General features: G+C 40.4%; 1 protein-coding gene across 1 annotated transcript in view; it reads right to left on the bottom strand.

Annotated features, from left to right (window-relative positions):
* Window positions 1-205: 205 nt before the first annotated feature.
* RNF144B (ring finger protein 144B) overlaps window positions 206-22,542 on the bottom strand; it is a 219,733-nt gene continuing 197,396 nt past the window's right edge. Inside the window, exon 12 of the mRNA XM_089918402.1 lies at window positions 206-17,275. Within this exon, the coding sequence (XP_089774528.1) occupies window positions 17,271-17,275 (5 nt within the window). The 3' untranslated portion in view covers window positions 206-17,270. The remainder of the gene's footprint in view (window positions 17,276-22,542) is intronic.

The raw sequence follows: 22,542 nt of genomic DNA, 5'->3' as shown, positions 1-22,542 counted from the left end.
ACCAGGTGGAAAGGTGCTGGGTAGTCAGTCATTCTCAGTGACCCTTTGGCTAAGGGTGGGTTTCAGAGATTACCTGAGCACTTTTTGCTTCAATTCTCTCCCTCTTGACTGCTCGCATAGTGTCATAGGTTCTTCTGGCCCACTGGACACTTCCAATACGCAACAGTCATGATCCTGGGGTCTTTTTAACTTCAGGACCTGTCAAATTCAGGATCTGGAGAAAATCACCTTCTTGGTGGCAGTGTTCATGGGACAGCCTTATGTGGTAAGGTTCCCTCTAGGGATGCCCAGAGTCACTTCCCCTTCTGATTTCTTACTCCTCCCCTCTTCTCTTTTTAGGATCTTGAAAGAACAACAATAGTGGAAGATTCCAAAAATTCTCCCACATATGTCTCCTGATAAAAACAGGGGACTCACCTGGCAATGTGAGAAATCATCCCTCTCGCTTCTCTGATTCCAAGAACCAGAAAAGAAAGGCGGTGATAAAATCTGATCATGCTAAGGCAAGCCAGGAGAAACCCCACTGCCTGGAAGACCACACCGATCTAACTGCTGCTCAGAACCTAAGACGTCAGTTTTCTTACTACCCCCCTTCCATTTTCTCTTCTCATCGGTAGTCAAACTTACCATAATGAACATTTTTATGTTACTAGGGAAAAAGGGTATTTTTAAGCTCCATTCCCCTCCCAATGACTCAAAATAAGTACAATGTAAAAAAGAAAAAAGAAAAAAGCTTCCCCACTCCCTTGAGCCAATCCGCCCAGTCCCATGACTACTTCACTCCAGGAAGAAAGCCAGACCAGATGGAAGTGAGGCCTATGAACCCACAAGTACTGGGCAGAGTGGAGACAGGGGCAACAGGATTTTCAAAAGCCCTCCCCCCCCCCGCCCCCCGCAACTTTCCTTTAGACTTTGAAGTGCCTAAGGCACCACTTTAATCCCTGATAGATACAGAAAGAGTCCTGGGGAAGAGAAACAGGAAAAGACCATAAAGAAAGGGCTTGATTGTATTTAAGAAATGGTCATTCTAACAGCTCCCTGCCTGTAGGCTCTGCCATCCTGTCCCTAACTAGGGGAGGAAAGACCAGCCCTTTCCAGTATGCTGGGCAAGCAGCCCAAGGCATCTACACATGAGAACAAAGTAGTCATGGGATGCCAGCAGAGCAGACAAGCAGTCACCCTGCAGAAAAATGCCATAGGCCGCACTGGCTCTCAGCTTACCTAATTGACAAGTGGCAAACTGGCAGTATTGGTGGTGAAGCCTTGGGAGCTATCATGTCCAGCAAAGAGAGACTTGGCCAGTTACCTCATCAGTACGTGGTCAATCAGCCAGGGTGGTTGAAGAAATAGCTCAGACTCATACAAGAAGGAACCTGTCCCAGCCTAGGGTGATGTGAGACACAAACATCCTCAATGGCTAAGGGACGGAAACGTGACAATATGACTTGCAGAAGGCATTTTTATAGCAAGGATAGCACAGCTCTTATACCGTGTAATAGGACACTGGGAAAACGTTGGCCCCTATAGCTTCTTGTGAAATAGAAGAGACAAATAATTTAATTCAGGCATGAAAGCCTAAAATACTTTTTTAAAGGTATAAAGACTCAGGCTACAGAAGAGACTTGCCTCTAGCTATCCCTGGCTTGAAGACTGTATTGATTCCTAATTAAGTAGGAGTATTATGCCACGATACCTATAATATTTAGACCTAAATTAATCAATTAATTAACCCGTAGAGACTTTACTGCTATCTTTTTTTGAAGGGCTTTCTTGAATAATTATTTTCACTCTTTTCTTTACTGCCAGATTATAGAAGCACTCTTCACTGCTGCCACCAGCACCACCACCAATACCATGTATGCCAGTTCAAAACTTTTGTCCAATCTTGGTGCCCAAATGTACAGACTGATTGAGCCAGTTTATCTACAGGTGCACGCATGGACCCAAAAGAGGCCACAGCTTTTTTCAGTTCTGTCAAATATCCTAGTCTTAGAAAATAGATCCTAAACAGAATTTATCCTCCTGGGGTCAGCCTGGGGTAAAAAAAACAAAAACAAAAACCTGACATTGGCATTGACTTTCACTTGGTGCGTAAATAAGAACGAGGCATGCTATTCCCTCCCTACCTTTTATCCCCCATCCCTTTGCTCCCTCTCTTCCCAGCTTGCTCTTTCTACTGCATTAGGTTAATAGATTGTTATTTTCATGAAAGCAAACCTGCTCAAAGCTTCAAAAATCTTGCAAGAAATTGTTATTGTGATTCAATCTTTCAAACTTTGCCATGTTAATAATTTCTTTAGATTCATAAAGAGCTTATTGGAACCAGCATTGGAATTAATTGAATTTGTAGTCTCACCAAACAGAGCCAGCAACTCTATTATTAGTATTAAGATAAGTATAGCAGTTTTTTTTGTTTGTTTGTTTGTTTGCAGTATGCGGGCCTCTCACTGTTGTGGCCTCTCCCGTTGCGGAGCACAGGCTCTGGACGCGCAGGCTCAGCGGCCACGGCTCACGGGCCCAGCCGCTCCGTGGCAATGTGGGATCTTCCCTGACCGGAGCACGAACCCATGTCCCCTGCATTGGCAGGCGGACTCTCAACCACTCCGCCACCAGGGAAGCCCCTATAGCAGGTTTTGATATTTTTGCATTCTTTATATTAAAGGGGCAGTGTCAAATTAAGCACAAAGCAGCCTCAATTCTATCCTTATGTCCTCATTCATAGTTCCTTCTGTGACTCAATCAAAAGCAGGATATAAACCATGTATTTATTTAATGTCTATTATCTTTGTTACTAATAGCTCTAAATTAGTAACAACTAAATCTTCTCATTCCATAGTTTATTTTTAGGCATTTTTGTTTCCTATTAAAATTACACTCTTTATTGAGGCCTTACTTTTTGTGTCTTGGTTCATTTTTCACTTAGCAATATTTTCCAACTGAGCTTCCTTTCAAGATTCTACGTCTTTACACAGTTTAGCTTCACAATCTGGTAGAAATATTAACTTCTAAATGCTGGAGACAGCTTGCACTGATATTTCTACTGCAGGATATAACAGAATGGGCTCAGAGCCAAGAGACCTGAGTTCTCGTACTTGTGTGATTCCTCAGCATCAGTTTTTCCTTTGTTTCAAAACAACAACAAAAAGAGGAAAGATGATTTTTACTACCACTATCATCTTTAAACTTTCTCCTTACAACTTTTTTATGTTGTAATTGAATGATGTTATAAAAGACCTATAAATACCTCTCTCACTAGTGAATCATAAATAATAGTTTTTTAAATTTATTGTACTCCTTACTATAGCTTTATGAGAATGAGAAAGTCTTTACACAATTGCTTGTTATCTAGCATAATGCCATTTGGTAAAGATTTTTGCCTTAGAATCTGAGAGTGTGTATGTGTGTGTGTGTGTGTGTGTGTGTGTTGTATGGAATATGTGTACCTATGACAGGTATAGATTTATATGTATGTTGGGGAAGATGGTAATAGTGAGGACAAAAGGAGTGCTATTGCTGACCATTTTGTTTAACCACTACCATCCTGAGTTTCGACAGATTTTAAAAATATCAAGGAGATACAGTTATATGCCTTGAGAATCAAAACTATGTCCCATTCTTTATGGTGCTCCTAGATGGTAAATAATCATATAAACAAGCCAGTTTTAGCAATCATTTTGATCATGAACTGTTATAGTGAGCATCTGTTAAGGGATCAGCCTTGGCAGTAGGTGTTATATTTAAGTCATAGCTCCTTACCCTTGAGAAGTTAATACTCCAATTGAGGAGATACAGAATCACAGAATGTTAGGGTTGGGAGGATTAGCAAAGTTATTTTAGTCAAACCTCGATCCCATGAAATCATTATAATCAATTCTTTAACTCAAAAGAGATAATCTTATAAAGGAAAATCCAGGCACACTGCACAAGGCAGGGCAGATTAGAAGAATGGCCATTTATTCCCTCTCTCCATCATTCAGCCAGCTCTGTACTAAGCTTATTAGTGAGGCTTATAAAAATAAGAAAATAATATCCAGGACTTCCCTGGTGGTGCAGTGGTTAAGAATCCACCTGCCAATGCAGGGAATACGGGTTCAATCCCCGGTGCGGGAAGATCCCACATGCCACAGTGCAACTAAGCCCGTGCACCACAACTACTGAGCCTGTGCTCTAGAGCCCACAAGCCGCAACTACTGAGCCCACATGCCACAAATACTGAAGCCCATACTCCCTAGAGCCCGTGCTCCGCAACAAGAGAAGCCACCGCAATGAGAAGCCCGTGCGCCTCAACAAAGAATAGCCCCCGCTCACTGCAACTAGAGAAAACCCGTGCACAGCAACAAAGACCCAACACAGCCAAATAATAATAATAATAATAATATAATAAATTATAAAAAGAAAATAATATCCATACGATAACCCCACTGAATATAAAAGATGGAGCTGATATGCACTGATAAAACACATCCCCGTACACTTCCATTCTTTCAAAAAGCAAAGAAAATCAGTTTCTATGATAGACTGATTTGTTATGAAGACCAGGCTGAGGAGGCAAGGGTGACTGTGTCGCTCAGAGAAACCACCCCCTTAGCTGAGTAATTCCACGTAGTTGCCCTCCCTCTAGTGGTCAAAGTAGAGATGGCAGCTCTCTGTTTCAGTCTGGATGGAAGAAGGAATAGGGTTACCCAACCCCCAAAGTTTTGACTGTCTGTTTCAGAACCTCAGTGCTAAGTTATAGAACAAGTTGCCTTACAAAGATTTCTTCTTAATTAGAACATCTTGCTTGTTTATACTGATCATGGCACTTACAAAAGACCATATGTCTTTGAGATGCTGCTTGGCAAGACTTTTCCAATGTTTACCAAATCTATTTTGTATCCCATGCTAATAATAGTCCAGTGGGTCCCCAGGCAGAGAGATGGAGACTGAGGACTTCTTGTCTCTTCTGTTACTCAGTATTCTGCCTTCGTGATGTGAAAGACCTCTTAGTTCCTGTGAAAGGACTAAAAGAGCTCAAAGTTTCCCAAATGCTGTTATTTTGGGAAACGTTTATTTCAAGAGCTAAATTGTAATCTTTTGACAAATCAACATTGAGCAATGCTCTGTACTTTGTTACACACACTTTAAATTATTCCTTTTAAAAGAAACTTTCAAATGAGTGGCAAACCATTTTCTATAGTATCCATAGTATAATTCTATCCTCTAGAGCCACAGCATTTTAGTTTAGGAAGGAACAGCAGAGGTACGTTCCAATTTGAGAGGCCGGAGCTGATGCCCAGTGTTGGCAATAACTGGTTCAAGGTCACACGGCTAAAGTCTCCCCACTGTAACACCCTGACCATGCTGTGTAATTAAAAATAAACTGAGAGTGAGTGGCTGCACCTACATTACCTATCACCAATGTAACAACATCAAACAAGTAATCAATTTGTTTTTTTGTGGACATAGCAAGAAATAACATGCTCAGTTTATGTCTTCTGATTTTGGTCATCCAGAAGACTCAGCTCCTGTTATTATTCATCTGGCACAAAGCTATATGGCAATTTATACAGGGATCTGGGAATTAACCGGTTAGGTTCAGTACTGCGCATCATCAAGATCTACTTAATTTACGTGAGTCTTTGAAAGTCCATCAGACATTTGTTGTGTGCAGAATACATGCTTGATGCTAAACTCTTCTTCCTTTAAATTGTTGTGAACATGTAAGGAAGCCTTAAGAATTTTTGTTTTCTTAACTGTGATAGCTCCATAGCCCTCAGTGGCATAATCCTTCTTAGCAGCACATTTTATATACTTGGAATGACTATTACCAGGTAGTTCTCCCTGCTTGGGAAATGTGGAAATATAGCAACTATTTGTAAAGAGGTTTGAAATAGCTCACAGAAATGAAAAATGATCATTGAAAATAGCACAAATTGACGGCTTAACATGTGCCAGCCGGTATTCCAAATGCCTTATCTCTATTAACTCATTTACTGCATACAATAACCTTATAATGTAACTACCACTGATATCACCCTTCAAAAGAAATGTTCACTTTCATTAAGCTATCTCCAAATTTTTTTAACACACGATCTCACTAATTGTGATAACATTCTTCTGAGACTACTAAATGCTTCATTTTCTATTTTCTTTATAAAACCTATATTATACTCCTTTTGACACAACACATGCTTTAATTTTTTTTAATATCTGTTGATGCCTTGAATTCCTTGAGCGCAGGGTCTGTGCTTTGTTTCTTTGAATTTTCTTGTTGTAAATAACTTTATTATATGCAGTGGGTGGATCTTCTGAATAGAATTTGTTTCTTTATATCTAAATTTCCTACTGAAGTTTCAAGAATCAAATGGAAAAGTCTGCAACATAAAGATCCCTTATTTCCCAAAGAGGAAAAGCAGAATTTCATAGAAAGTTTATGAAACAGCAATTAAATTTAACTCAGAGTGTAGAACCATTTTCTTCAACTATAAAAGTACTTTGGAATTAGTCAGCACTAAGCGGAAAGCAGTTGGAGAAAGTTCTTCTCTGATGTGACTATGTATTCTTTGGAGACAAAAAAAGTCACAGAACATGTGCTGGTGCCAGAAAATTTAACAAGAGTGGACAGTGGTGGTGAGTCAGCACATAAGGGGCAGAGTTGTAACTCTAGGAAATCTGAATTGAAGCCAAGCTTAGAGGTGTGATATATGTGTCAGGTTTCAGGGAACACCAAGACAACCTCTCCCAAGACACAAAATACTTTGCATAAAATAACAGGCCACACACACTATTAGGTTATTGTTATTTTTAAATCAGTTCGCCAAAACTTGAACTTATGTTTCCCCCAAAGCACAGGCACATACCTACAAACATCCTTGTGCTTCTTTATATTCATGATTTCGACAGTTTACATATCGTGTTTTGGGAAGGGGGGAAAATTATTTTACATTTTACAGCTGGCTGTGTCTATATGATTTCAAAACCCAGTTGAAAATGGGGGAAAACATTCAGTCTAGTAAAAAAATCATTTTATTCCTAAGTATATTTGTGTCTTGCACAAATGAAACTTTTTGAGCAACTTCTCCAGGACAGCCCTTGGTTGGAAACCATCAGGGAAGCAAAGTTCTGCCTCTTAAGATGGTTTGTTTTTTTTTTTTTGCAGTACGTGGGCCTCTCACTGTGGTGGCCTCTCCCGTTGCAGAGCACAGGCTCTGGACGCACAGGTTCAGTGGCCATGGCTCACGGGCCTAGCCACTCCACGGCATGTGGGATCTTCCTGGACCGGGACACGAACCCATGTCCCATGCATCAGCAGGCGGACTCTCAACCACTGCACCACCAGGGAAGCCCTCTTAAGATGTTTATAGCCTAGGAATACTGCGAGATAAACACCAAGGCACAGTAAGAGTAACTGGCAGTATATGGTGATGGCCTCGAGGAGTCATGCAATAGCTAGTCATGCAATAGCTAATAGGAGTGAGAAGAAGGGAGACAGTGTCTCCAGCTGCAAGAATCCAGAAGGATTTCATAGAGAGGGTGAACTACTAGCTGATCATTGAAGAATCGTTAGAAATTTAAATAGGCGGAGCTGGGAGAAGACCTTCTAAGTAGAGTTAACCACAGAGCAAAGACAAGGAGAGGAGAATGCTCAGGGCATAGACAGGAAAATCATCACACTTGAAAGAGAGTGGTGGGATGTGGGCATGAAAAAGTAATTTTAGAGTCAGGCTAAATTTTTCTATCAATTTTTATGGTGTTCTGTAGCCACAGCTGAAAACTCCTAAGAGCAAAGTCACAGTGCAAGGCCAGGCCCAGAAAGGAGCCCACATGCAACAGACGTTCAAATCATTTGGAGAGCGAGAGGCAGAACAAAGAAAAAGGAACCTTTCCAAACAAGTTAAAGCTCTGGGGACGTTAATACAAACAAGGCAATTAGGACAAATGTCGCTTAAGAGCCTTGTCCCTGTCTCTCGACACATAGCAAGAAGACTCAGCTAATGATACCAATGTGAACTTTAAAGAATTGGATGTGGGCATTTTAAATGGTGAAACTTTAACTCTGGAACTATCTCTAAATGACTGTAACTTTATTGGTCCTTAGGGCACAAGGTCAAGACTCAATAATTCTATCTAGTCCTCTACAATTATAAAGAATATGCTTGTTATTTAGTGATGTAGATTAACTTTGAGTGCACACACCCAGTAGTTGACAGATAATGAGAGCATCTTCCACTAATCAAAGAAACACAATATCGGTCAACACAGTTCTGGAAGTTTTAGTCACGGCAATCAGGGAAGAAAAAGGAATAAAGGGAATCCAAATCGGAAAACAAGTAAAACAGTCACTTTGCAGATGACATGATACTATACATAAAGAATCCTAAAGATGCTCCCAGAAAACTACTAGAGCTAATCAATGAATTTGGTAAAGTAGCAGGATACAAAATTAATGCACAGAAATCTCTTGCATTCCTATACACTAATGATGAAACATCTGAAAGAGAAATTAAGGAAACACTCCCATTTACCACTGCAACAAAAAGAATAAAATACCTATAGGCAAAGAATAAAAGACCTGTATGCAGAAAACTATAAGACACTGATGAAAGAAATTAAAGGCGATACAAACAGATGGAGAGAGATACCGTGTTCTTGGAATGGAAGAATCAACATTGTGAAAACAACTATAATACCGAAAGCAATCTACAGATTCAATGCAATCCCTATCAAATTACCAATGGCATTTTTTAAGGAACTAGAACAAAAAATCTTTAAATTTGTATGGAGACACAAAAGCCAAAGCAGTCTTGAGGGAAAAAAATAGAGCTGGAGGAATCAGACTCCCTGACTTCAGACTATACCACAAAGCTACAGTAATCAAGACAATATGGTACTGGCACAAAAACAGAACTATAGATCAATGGAACAGGATAGAAAGCCCAGACATAAACCCACGCACATATGGTCACCTTATCTTTGATAAAGGAGGCAAGAATATACAGTGGAGAAAAGACAGCCTCTTCAATAAGTGGTGCTGGGAAAACAGGACAGCTACATGTAAAAGAATGAAATTAGAACACTCCCTAACACCATACACAAAAATAAACTCAAAATGGGTTAAAGATCTAAATGTAAGACAACACACTATAAAACTCTTAGAGGAAAACACAGGCAGAACACTCTTTAACATAAATCACAGCAAGATCTTTTTTGATCCACCTCCTAGAGTAATGGAAATAAAAACAAAAACAAACAAATGGGACCTAATGAAACTTCAAAGCTTTGGCACAGCAAAGGAAACCATAAACAAGACAAAAAGACAACCCTCAGAATGGGAGAAAATATTTGCAAATGAATCAATGGACAAAGGATTAATATCCAAAATATATAAACAGCTCATGCAGCTCAATATTAAAGAAACAAACAACCCAATCCAAAAATGGGCAGAAGACCTAAATAGATATTTCTCCAAAGAAGACATACAGATGGCCAAGAAGCCCATGAAAAGCTGCTCAACATCACTAATTATTAGAGAAATGCAAATCAAAACTAAAATGAGGTATCACCTCACACCAGTCAGAATGGCCGTCATCAAAAAATCTACAAACAATAAATGCTGGAGAGGGTGTGGAGAAAACAGAACCCTCTTGCACTGTTGGTGGGAATGTAAATTGATACAGCCACTACGGAGAACAGTATGGAGGTTCCTTAACAAACTAAAAATAGGACTACCATATGACCCAGCATATGGCATATGGGCATATATGGCATATATGGGCATATACCCTGAGAAAACCATAATTCAAAAAGAGTCATGTATTACAGTGTTCATTACAGCACTATTTACAATAGCCAGGACATGGAAGCAACCTAAGTGTCCACATATATACAATGGAATATTACTCAGCCATAAAAAGAAACAAAATTAAGTTATTTGTAGTGAGGTGGATGGACCTAGAGTCTTTCATACAGAGTGAAGTAAGTCAGAAAGAGAAAAACAAATACCGTATGCTAACACATATACATGGAATCTAAAAAGAAAAAAAATGGTTCTGATGTACCTAGGGGCAGGACAGGAATAAAGATGCAGACGTAGAGAATGGACTTGAGGACACAGGGAAGGGGAAGGGTAAGCTGGGATGAAGTGAGAGAGTAGCACTGACATATATACACTACCAAATGTAAAATAGATAGCTAGTGGGAAGCAGCCGCGTAGCACAAGGAGATCAGCTTGGTGCTTTGCGACTACCTAGAGGGGTGGGATAGGGAGGGTGGGAGGGAAATGCAAGAGGGAGGGGATATGGGGATATATGTATACATATCACTGATTCACTCTGTTATACAGAAGAAACTAAAACAACATTGTAAAGCAATTATACTCCATTAAAAATGTTTAAATAAATAACCACAATATTGGAATGAGGGATTCATTCCTTTCCTAGAAAAAAAAGAAAAGTTTGTTTTTCACCTGACTTTTAAATGACTTAATTAGAGAAACACACCCTCCACCACCACCAAAAAAATAAACAAACAAACAATAAGCCTATATGCAATGTGTGAGCACAATGAGACAATGGGAAAACTGAGAGGATACTTAGTTAACATTTTCATTCCAAAGCACTTTTTCTTGAAAATACTACTTTCCCAAACCTCAAGGGTATAAAACATTTAATACAAAGAAGAGTAAAAGTTTGACCAAAATGCATGAACAAGAATTTGAAGCCAATGTGTCATCTGTACAGCTCCAACCATGACCACTGCTTACTTAAAGCTCCTATCAAGTCGAGTTGGCTCTGCTGTGTTCTGGAAGGTTCTCTGTGACTTTCAGAAGGACAGACTGCATCAACTGGAGATTATTTCCTACATGGGGAATTTTGTCACCTTTATTTCTTTGTACCACGGAGTCGCTCAAATTTGGTCTGCGGGGCTTCCCTGGCGGCGCAGTGGTTGAGAGTCCGCCTGCCGATGCAGGGGACACAGGTTCGTGCCCCGGTCCGGGAAGATCCCACATGCCACAAAGCGGCTGGGCCCGTGAGGCACGGCCGCTGGGCCTGCGCGTCCGGAGCCTGTGCTCCGCAACGGGAGAGGCCACAACAGTGAGAGGCCTACGTACCACAAAAAAAAAAAAAAAAATTTGATCTGCGTGTACATTCCCGTACTGCTGCCTTTGATTTTGTATCTGTGTGGTCAGCATTCACATTCATTTATAAAGCTCATAGCTTTGATCATCCACTATGTGCCAGGTACTCAATCTATTTATTATTTCTCTATTATTTTTCAACCCCAAATTCTGCAGATATTTTTATTGACGTAATCTGCAATTTAATTTTCAGATGATCCAAGATGACACATTTTGATCAAAGAAACACTTGATAGAGGAATGGCTGGAGAATGAGAAGGAGAGGCAGGTATACTAAGATATGAGAAGAACGGCTATGCCACCATTTTATACACAAGGATAGTACTACCTTTTTAACAGAATTGCTCAAAAGCACTGAATTTTGTCCCCTGGATTTTAGCTTTATACACACAATTATTTCTAGTGAGCATCAGTTAAAGTACTCATCTAATTATGATTTTCTATTCAAGTAATCATTATATTGCCAAGGATAATACTGGGCTAGCCTGAATTATCTGCCGTCGAGAGGAAACAAAGCACTACCTTTCTTGCATCTACACAGAACGCAGTAAAATAGAGATCTAGCACTGAGCTGCTTGCTTGACTGATTAATGTAGGAACCACATAAAAGAAACGTAAGATGGTTTTCTGCCCAGATAAAATAAACTGATGACTCCCTACCTTTCTCCTTTACAATCTCAGAGCTAATACTCACCCTAGCCAAGTGTGTTAGTAAATACATAATTAATGTGTTAACTATCCTTATAGTCCTGTTCTCATAAAAAGAGAAAACTGATCCAAAAAACTGAACAATCCCAGTTTTTTAATATTTATTTCCAAAAGACAAAATCAAGAATTAGATATAATCAAGGAAAAATGGATAGGTTTCATACGGGCCAAAAAAGTGTAGAGCTATAAATGGCCAGTGATTTTTAAATATGTTATTAGTAACTGTTAACAAAAGTTACTGAATGCCTACCATACATGGTATTGGGGAAAAAACATATTCACCTAGTTGTTCAGCAAATGTATACTGACAGTCAATTATATTCCAGACTCTGCTGTGCTAGAGGCTGGGGAGATGGGAGACAATCTTTAATTCTGAAAGGATTTCAAGCTGATTGGAGATGGAATACAGACCCCATCCCAATTAACAGAGGAGAGAGACAGACAATAAAAGCTTCGGGATTTCTGAGGAAGTATTCCAAGGCCCCCAGGCTGAGAACAATTTCGTGTGCAAAATGAGACTAGACCTCAATGGGTGGGCGAAAAAGACCTTGCTCTACTCCGACTCCCTCCATCTGCTCTCTACTTCCCCACAAAAATGAAATATGCTCTTCCTTGAATTTTGTTTTCACCATGTGATGGATTTCAAGGTTCTTCTCCAATTGTCCCCACACTCTGTGGCAGGGAGACCTGAGCCGTGCTGAAGGAAAAAACAAATGAGAAACTGACCAGTGAGTCTAAAATGGAAGAGAAAGGCTTTTGAGGACTACCATCTGCTCACCCACCCAAACCCAAGAATTTTTGGATGAAAATGAAGAAGAAATGAGTAAACAAGCAAACCTAAATGGTTTACAAAGCTACATCTTGAGGGCAAGAATAGGCACCTATGCAATTTGGGATTGCAACAAAAGTCAAAATACAAATTGCAAAACAATTTAAAAATACAAATTGCAAAACATCAGGATAAAGATTGAAACCCCGGTGCAAATTTTCCAACCACAGCAAAGAAAAAAATAATAAAAGAATTATGAAAGAGACAAAAGAATTTAAGACATAGGCAAAGTAAATGTTAAATGGTAGAGGAAATGGAAAATTTAAGAGGAAGCACAGTGAAATCTGTGGGACGATCTAAACACCGACTCATATGCCTCCCAACTTTTCTGAGAAAATCTTAAGAAAAATAATCAACATTCATCAACTCAGAGCCTAGGAAAGCAATGCTTGTGGCCCACCAATAGGCCAAAAAGCAAGAACATTTCAGATTTAAAGGGCCCAAATCCACCATTAAGATTTTGAATGAAAAGCAGAATTCAAATCAAAAATAGAAGTAAGCAGCAAAACTGGGCCATCACTGTCAACTCAACTATATATTTTCACATGTTAAAAATAGCAAGGGGAAGGATATAGTCTCAAAAACTTTTTTTTTAAACTTTTTTTTTAATGGAAGCAAATGCCAACTGAATTCAAAATAACAAATTCCAACAAAAAAAGGAAAACACAATCTGCTGATTCAAATATAATTCATTAGTAAAAATAAGATTGTTGAGGAGTAGAGTACTCTGGAAACCCCTTAGCAAAAGTGAAGACTAAACAGATAGCAGGCCATTGGAGGGTAATGATTTTCTGATAGTGGTAAAGAGAATTACAGGTACTTGAGGGGGCATACATAGAGTAGAGGGATCTGTAACATATCCTCAGCCTTAGAACTATGATTGTTATGGGGGGATAGTTTTTTCAGGTTGATTCATATTCTCTCTCCCTCTCTCTCTCTCTCACAAACACATACACACACACACACACACACACACACACATAAACCCTGATACTCAATCTTCCCCCTTTTTCTTCTTCAACAAATTCACCTGTCTTGCCCATTACCACTTCTATACCAAATGTTTCCTGATAATGACATTGTATTTTAGCTAACCCTAATGTTCCTTGCAAAATTATTTGATTAGTTCCTTAACAAACAGCTAGGTCCAGAGGGTATGACACAGGGGACAGATAAGTTCTGTGAGAGAAGGAGAAAAAGAGGAAAATGTGAAGTATTTTCAACACCTACAGTATAGTCCCTGCTTTTCTTAGTCCTGTTCAGTAGAATTCATAGAGGTGTGACTGCCCCAGGTTTGACCTTGTTTGGGTCCTGAGCCAGTTCTGACAAGGAGAGGAGGCATATTAGGTGGGGGATCCCTCCTGTAGGGTTACCACTAGAATCGGTTAATCTGCTGTAGAGGATAAACCTAAACAGGCTTCTGATCCAAAAGCAATAGCAAGGATTTGAAAACAGTGATGTCTGTCTCTCTGAAACACTGTATTCCCACATGTTCTGAGTCTAACTAAGAACAGCAATACAGAAAACCTTCCCAGACACAATGGACCCTTGCTGCCACAGTGGCTCAAAGTCTTTCCACATTAGGCTTTGAATCCATGTCTCTCTACCTTCCCCCGTGGATTTTCATATATCCCTTCCTACTCCATGCTCCTACCCCTCTCCTTGCATGCTTCAGTACTGCATAACCCTCTCTCAAATGCACATGCCCAGTTAGGTATTTTCCTTTGCCTAACTGCCCCTCCCTCATCTACTTTATGAAGCTCAAATCCCTTGCCCAACACTCTACAATCCTCAATGAAAAGTGAGAGGAAAGAATTCAAATACAAGAATAGAAATACATTAGCTGAAATTCACACAGTCTCAGATCAGGTCATCCTCTGAGACCTGGCTGTGGGGAAAGGAAAGTAAGTCGATGAAAGTCCTGTGTGCTTAAAGAGTGGGGTAGATAATTTGCACATTGCCTAGCACAGAATCACAGTCACTCCTGCACTTGATCGCAGACATCACCAAGGCAACTTGACAAAAAGGCACAAGACCTGGACTGGCTTGCTTTCTCATCTCAGCTCTGAACTACTATGCAACTTCACATCCATGAGCCTCCATTTCCCAATCTGTGAAATGAGAGCTTAGAAAAGATGATATCTACCGTCTTTTACATTATTTAAAAAACCTGCAATTCTAAAAGATGAAGATAGAACACTCCCTAACACCATACACAAAAATAAACTCAAAATGGATTAAAGACCTAAATGTAAGCCCAGACACTATCAAACTCTTAGAGGAAAACACAGGCAGAACACTCTATGACATAAATCACAGCAAGATCCTTTCTGACCCACCTCCTAGAGAAATGGAAATAAAAACAAAAAGAAACAGATGGGACCAAATGAAACTTAAAAGTTTTTGCACAGCAAAGGAAACCATAAACAAGACAAAAAGACAACCCTCAGAATGGGAGAAAATATTTGCAAATGAAGCAACTGACAAAGGATTAATCTCCAAAATTTATAAGCAGCTCATGCAGCTCAATATCAAAGAAACAAACAACCCAATCCAAAAATGGGCAGAAGACCTAAATAAACATTTCTCCAAAGAAGACATACAGATGGCCAAGAAGCACATGAAAGGATGCTCAACATCACTAATCATTAGAGAAATGCAAATCAAAACTACAATGAGGTATCACCTCACATGGGTCAGAATGGCCATCATCAAAAAATCTACAAGCAATAAATGCTGGAGAGGGTGTGGAGAAAAGGGAACCCTCTTGCACTGTTGGTCGGAATGTAAATTGATAGAGCCACTATGGAGAACAGTATGAAGGTTCCTTAAAAACCTAAAAAAAGAACTACCATATGACCCAGCAATCCTACTACTGGGCATATACCCTGAGAAAAACATAATTCAAAAAGAGTCATGTACCACCATGTTCACTGCAGCACTATTTACAATAGCCAGTACATGGAAGCAACCTAAGTGTCCATCAACAGATGAATGGATAAAGATGTGGCACATATATACAATGGAATATTACTCAGCCATAAAAAGAAACGAAATTAAGTTATTTGTAGTGAGGTGGATGGACCTAGAGTCTGTCATACAGAGTGAAGTAAGTCAGAAAGAGAAAACAAATACCGTATGCTAACACATATATATGGAATCTAAATAAATGGTTCTGATGAACCTAGGGGCAGGACAGGAATAAAGATGCAGACATATAGAATGGACTTGAGGACACAGGAAGGAGGAAGGGTAAGCTGGGACGAAGTGAGAGAGTAACATTGACATATATACGCTCCCAAATGTAAATAGATGGCTAGTGGGAAGCAGCCGCATAGCACAGGGAGATCAGCTCTGTGCTTTGCGACCACCTAGAGGGGTGGGATAAGGAGGGTGGGAGGGAGACGCAAGAGGGAGGGGATATGGGGATATATGTATGCATATAGCTGATTCACTTTGTTATACAGCAGAAACTGACACAACATTGTAAAGCAATTATACTCCAATAAAGATGTTAAATAAATCACTTACTTAATTAATGACTTAAATAAAATTTTAACATAACAAAAACCTACAATTCTGCTGATTGTTTAGAGGAAGAGACAATAAATTTGCCTAGAGCCTTTGAGGTCGCTGTGAAGGAGGAATGCACCATTTAGTACATGAAGATAGCAATTTATCTTATTATTTATAAATTTATTTTTATTTATTAAAAATGCCCTATTAACATTTCCTGGAAGACCTAAGAGTGCTCTTCAAATATGTGGGAGGCTCTCACATGGGTGCTGTCTTCCTCAAATAGAACTGTTTTATATATAAGCCCATAAGGCAGGACTGAAACTGATGGGTAGAAGACAGACTTAAGTTTAATATAGAATAAATGTTTTATTCATTTCGGGATGGTCCAGATACAGAATCAACTAAAAGAATTCCACAAACGCATCACTTTATCCCAAGGAGATCTCTGAGAATGGAGAATGGAGTCAAACACTCTGCAAGTATTATTTGATGATTGCTCTTACACTGACTTTCTTGGATAAAGGATCCTTCCCAATGCTTCTTACTGCTGCCTGCCTCAGCCAACATCCTGTCCAACAGAAGGGCTTTTTAGCTCTCAGATCAAAGCCTCCCTGTGTGCAAAGTGCCCATTGTTCATTAGTGAAATGTGACTTGCACCTGCTCCACTGAGGTGTACTGCTTTCACTGCATCCCTCTCGGTTTCAGCAGGCTGTAGCAAGATCACAGGGCCAGTCATTTTGGTGACGAAGGAAGCCACGCTCTGCCAGTCAAAAGCTGGACCAGCTGTGCTGGTCCTGTGTGAACCAGGTGCCTCCTGCTTCCCCAGGAACCTGCTGCCAAGCCTTGGCAGCTGGGTGGACCAGCAGCTGCTCCTCTAGCTTCAGTCTTGCTCTCTCTCTCTCCTCCTCAGTCTGAGAATCCAAGTGCAGTCCCCGGGGAGGCCCATCACAAAGAGGAGGAAAGAGAACTTTGAAAGAGGGAGATACAAGGCCGATGATGACAGCCGGTTGACTGAAGGCATGAAAAGCAGGAAACACAGTCAATGTGAGAACTATGACAAACTTCAACCAGTCTAAGCGTCTCATATTCTGAACAGCGTCATCCTTAAGATGGGAGAAATACACAACAGAAAGGCAGAGATCACAGTGAGAAAATAAACTGTTTATTAATAATATCATTGACATTGCTATTCAGCATAGCTTTTAAATCCATGCCAGTATTGACCCCCGATAAAACAACTGATCATGATAAAAAACTAAGAGCCTCGATTTAGATTATCAAGCAGTGCCCTCTGCCCTGCAAGGATACTCATTTTCAGGATGCTTCATGAAATAATATGGACAACAGCAGCAGGGAATAAGATTTCCATTGGTTCCTGTGAGCTTGCCTTGGTTATAGGTTCACTCAGTGTCATGACTCAGAAAACACTATTAAGCTATAACTAAATTGTATGGATTTGAGTTGTGAATTGCATGTTGTCTGTCCTTTTCTAGAAAGTATTTAAGCACCACTAAACCACTCAGCCAAGGGAGTGACTTCCTCCCCTAAAATGCTCTTCCTTGCACACTGCCCTTGGAGATGTGGCAAAGGGCTCCTTCCTAAGCAGTACATCCCAGTCTGGGGCAGGGAAGCGGGGGGATGGAGGAGAGTGTAAATGACACTGTTGTGCAGTGACTCATCCTTTCACTGACTTCATTCACTTCTGTGTTTGCAGCCAGTTGGACAGCTGTGTTGGCCATGTGAAGTCAGAGAAATTTTTTGTTCCAAAGACAGGAAGATGGGGGGGAGAACAACAGATAAAACAGTGGATGCGTGTGTGTGGAGCCATAATTGCTGCATGACTTCAGCTTCTCTGACCAGCTAACAGTCACCGCATTAGTCACCAGTCCTCAAAGGATAAGACAGGGCTGGCTGGACCCAACATGAAGTGAGACGGGCCTGGCAACTGCGGCTCAGGTCCAGGAAAATTTTCTCCCTGTGTCGCAGGGAGGTGAGGGGCAAATGCTTACAACTAAAGGATAAGATGATTAGCTGAAAACTGAGGGGAATCAAGCTGTTACAATAATAAGTGAGATAAGAACCTGGCCCTCAAAGTGTCCACAATCTAGGGGGAGAGGCATCTGTGATCAGCCAGAAGTGTAAGCAACACTCTGGGATCACAAAGCAGGAAGTAACAAAGAATTGCTAGACGCTCGCAAAGCAATGCAGGCAGGACCAGCATCCTTTTACACGTCAGTTGGACCCTCAGCTCCACCTGTACGCTCTCCCTGTCACTGATAACACTTACTCTCATTTCCCACAAAGACTATTCCAAAATTCCAACATTCACTTCAAGCCTCAACCTTCCAATACAAGGGTCAGCAAACTATGGCTCGCAGACCAAATTTAGCCCACTACCTCTTTTGTAAATAAAGTTTTGTTGAAACACAGAATTCATTTAAGGTAATGTCTATGGCTACTTTCCCACTAGAATAGCAGGGTTGAGTAGCTGTGGCAAAGACCAGATAGCCTGCAAAGTCTAAACTATTGATTATCTGTCCTTTCAGAAAAAGAGTTTGCTGACCTCTGCTCTGATGCATAGCAGAAAACAATATCTCTTACTCCATCAGGAAGATGTGAAGGTGAATCCTCTCAACTTCTGACCCAACACCTACAGCTGTTCCTACTCCCATCTGGGCCTGTCCAGACTCAGTGGACAAAGGTGCCTCCTCGGCTATTCAAGACAAATCTGTTCACATTGGCCCTTGATGCCATCCTCCCTCTTTCCTCCAGGTGTTTGCTTTCATGTCTTTAATCTAAAATCGGAGGGTTGGTCTTCAGCCCACTTTTCACTCTATTGTCTCTCAGGGTGAGAGTCTGCCTTCATTGATGGGATTTCCAAATTATCTCTATGCTCTCTCTTCCTGCAGATTTTGACTTGTAGTTCCAATGGATCACTAACCTCTGCACCCAGATATGTGAGAACCACAAAAACATCATGTCCCAAACTAAATATCTTTGAAAGCTTCTCCTCCCTCAACCTCCCTATCACTGCTGCTGACTCCACCATCCACCTAGGAATCTGCAAGCCAACTCTGACTGCCCCCCTTTCCCGCCACCACACATACAATAAGACAAAGATGCTATTGAATCTACCTTCTAAATCTGCCCCCCTTAAGGAAAAGCCCAGTGCTCACTGCCCTACTGACTGCCCTAGTCAGCCTCCTCTTCTCTCACCTGAACAACTACAGGAGCCCCTTAATCAGGGATCCTGTTGCCTCCTATCTCATGCTCCACCAGTCCAACCCTCACACTGCTGCTTGAAGGCTCCCATCCATGCAAATCTCACCATATATCATCCCTGTTTAGAATCCTTTACTGATTCTGTATGGCCTATGAGTTATAGATCCCTTAGCCAAGAATTCTCCATGATATGATCTATAGCTCTCTTTCCAACCTTACCTCCTACATGTTTGCCCTGCCCTAGGCCTGTAACACAACCTGATGCCACCATGGTCCTCTTTTGAACCCACCAGTTCATGAAGGCAAACAATAAATACCCACTAGGTTTTAGAACTCTCACTCTGGGCCTCAGCCCCCTTAATTGATCCATACCTGACTTTGCTCCAATGCCATCTTCTCCTGACTCTACATTTTTGCCTCTGGGATTTCAACTTGGATCCCACTATGGCCTTTTGAGTTTAGCATTTATAGTTAATCTTTCTGGTGAATCTAGACTTTCTTCTAACAGTCTTTGACCTAAGATTGATGTTCCAGTCTTGGAATCTTTGTTTGCTTTGGACATGAACATCATATACCAACACTTAAAAACTCTTTGGATCCAATTCTAAGTTGTAACTCAGCCAACACTTAACAAGACTAACCCCAACACCCAGGAATGAGACATTAAGATACCTCTGTCTTTATATTTGCTTGCTCAGTACCGAATTATTTACAGTTCCCTTAAGACCTCCATGGTGTTTCATGCCCATGCTCTGTTTGGAATGATATTTTAACTCTTGTTCACTTGGATAAATAATACTAGATACTCCACATTCATCTCAAGTGTCCCCTCACCCACATAACCTGCAGCTTAGTGGAAGGTGTTGATCAGAGGAGAAATATGGGAGAAATTCAAGATGTAAGAAGAGGGAAACATCAAGAAGTTAAATTAATAAAGTTCGGGAGAAGCTATAGGACAGCCCCATCTTGAGAAGAGAGAAAGAAAATGAGAACAAACAAACAAAGTTATAACTGTAGAATGACTCACATGTTTTTAACTTTTAAAAACTGAAATTAACAAAATACCAAAAGGATTCTGGCCAAGTAGAGGTAAAGAATGAGCTAAACTAACATTTTCTCTGGCAATAGAAACAAACCTCGTTATAACAGCATTGTAATGAGAAAAATCAAATGTAAATGAATACAGAATAGAGGCAGCATGTTTCCCAATTAGCTCTACCTTACAGGAAGATCTGGAGAGAAATTTGTGAGGTGTTAGGAACACAGACAAAAAATATGGAACTAAATGGAAATAATAAGACAAATAAAGGAGTTAATTCAAGAGTGTATATTCAAGAGAGCTTTAAGACATAGCTAGTTCTCTGGCTGACCTTGGTCTGAGCAGAGCTAAGTAAAAAAAAGTCATGAAGCTGGGTTACCCTCAACATCTTATCTGGCCTTTCCAGGCATCACAGCTTGAAAGAAGTCCCCAGGCATCATGAACCTGGGCTGAGGGGAAAAAAGGATGCTGGGTCTTTGGTTTCTTGATCACAGTAATCCAGGCACACTGCTGCTTGGCGTAGCCCTCTCTCCCCTGGCATCTCCTTAAGGTTGGACACAAGGATGGAGAGGAAGGATGGGAAGAAATGGATTAGAACCAGGAAGTCACATCTTCCCTAAATACCCTCCACTCAGAATGAGTTCACCGCCCCTCCTCAAGTCTCTAAAAGCACCCTGTGATTAGTCCGTCATGGCACTCTGCACATTTTATTGGTAGTATCTGTTTATATACATATACCCATTTCCTCTAAGAATATCATACTATAGTGGTTTAATATAGGATTGGATAAAATGGGATGTAATAAACTCTGATATTTCAGCAGCTTAGTACAAGTTTTTTTTCTCAATCCTACAAAGTCTGATGCAAGTTAGTAGAAATGTTTTCCACCTGGAAATCATGGGCCCAGGCTCCCTCCACTGTGTGACACTGCCAGGTCAACACATCATTTCCTGGGCCACAGCAGCATGGGAAGAGAAACAGGAAGTAGCGTGCTGGCTCCTAAATGCCTCAACCCATGAACTGCGTTCACATCTCAGGTTCAGAACTATTTACCTGGCTCAATCTCCAGCGAAGGGCTGAAAAACATCACCTCCTATGCGTTCAGAAAGGAAAATAATTCAATACAGGGAGCACTGAGAGTTTCTACCTCTCCAATCTCATTGTCCTTGTGACCCCAATACCTGGAAGATGGGCAAGTCCATACTAAATACTGAACAAAGCCTTGCTGAACTGTATTGACTCTGCCTGGTGAACGTAAGGGAAGTGTTCACAGAAGATGAGACCAGGAAGCAGAGAAAAGGCCCCTTCAAAACCCTAACCCCAAGAAAGGAGTCTGAAACAAGAGAAGAGCCAGGAGAAAGCATTTTTGAGGAATCCAAATGAATGAATGAAGATAAGAATAGTCAATAGCATCACATGCCACAGAGGAAATAAATAAGAACATGACTGAAAACAGGCCATTAGATTTGACAATTAGGTCATTAATGGCTTTTCTCTGGTGCAAGCCAAATCTCATTATGGTGAGTTTTAGAGGGGATCCAAATCATTTCAGTGAGCTAGAGTTTCATACCATGAATGTTGCTTGAAACAGATGGCTGTTTGAGATTTGTGGATGTTTTGTTTCTCTGAGATTTTTAACCTTAATAAAATTTCTTGCCATGAAATAGTAAGAATAAGAATAGCTACCATTCATCAGCCACTTGCTAAGCACCCAGCGCTCTGCTAAGTGTTTTATCACACTATTACTCATATTTAACAACAATCCTAGAAAGAAGGTATTGTTATATTCTGGTCTCATGGTTAGTATAGACTGCAGTGAGGCTGGGGCCCAGCTCTTCAGTTCCAAAGTTTGTGCTCTTTGAATCACAGTCTGAACAGTGTGATATATTTAAATAATGACATTTTCACAGTAAATTAACAATAAAGCAAACTTTTCAAATTTTGTAGGGAAAACAGTGTGAAGTGTATATTGGCTGAATTGCAATTAGACTGAGACAACATCTCTGGAAAATTCTTTTTGAGTCAGTAGGGAACTGGTAAGGAAGCCTTGGAAATATTATTTTGGCCATATCAATAAGCAAACAATTCAAATTTCATTTAAAGCTCCCA

The sequence above is a fragment of the Delphinapterus leucas genome, chromosome 10 (assembly GCF_059928025.1).
Source record: "Delphinapterus leucas isolate spDelLeu-1000000601 "Yukka" chromosome 10, BTC_Dleu_Yukka2, whole genome shotgun sequence".
In the NCBI taxonomy this organism is placed as follows: domain Eukaryota; kingdom Metazoa; phylum Chordata; class Mammalia; order Artiodactyla; family Monodontidae; genus Delphinapterus; species Delphinapterus leucas.
This window is presented reverse-complemented; position numbering and strand designations above follow the sequence as displayed.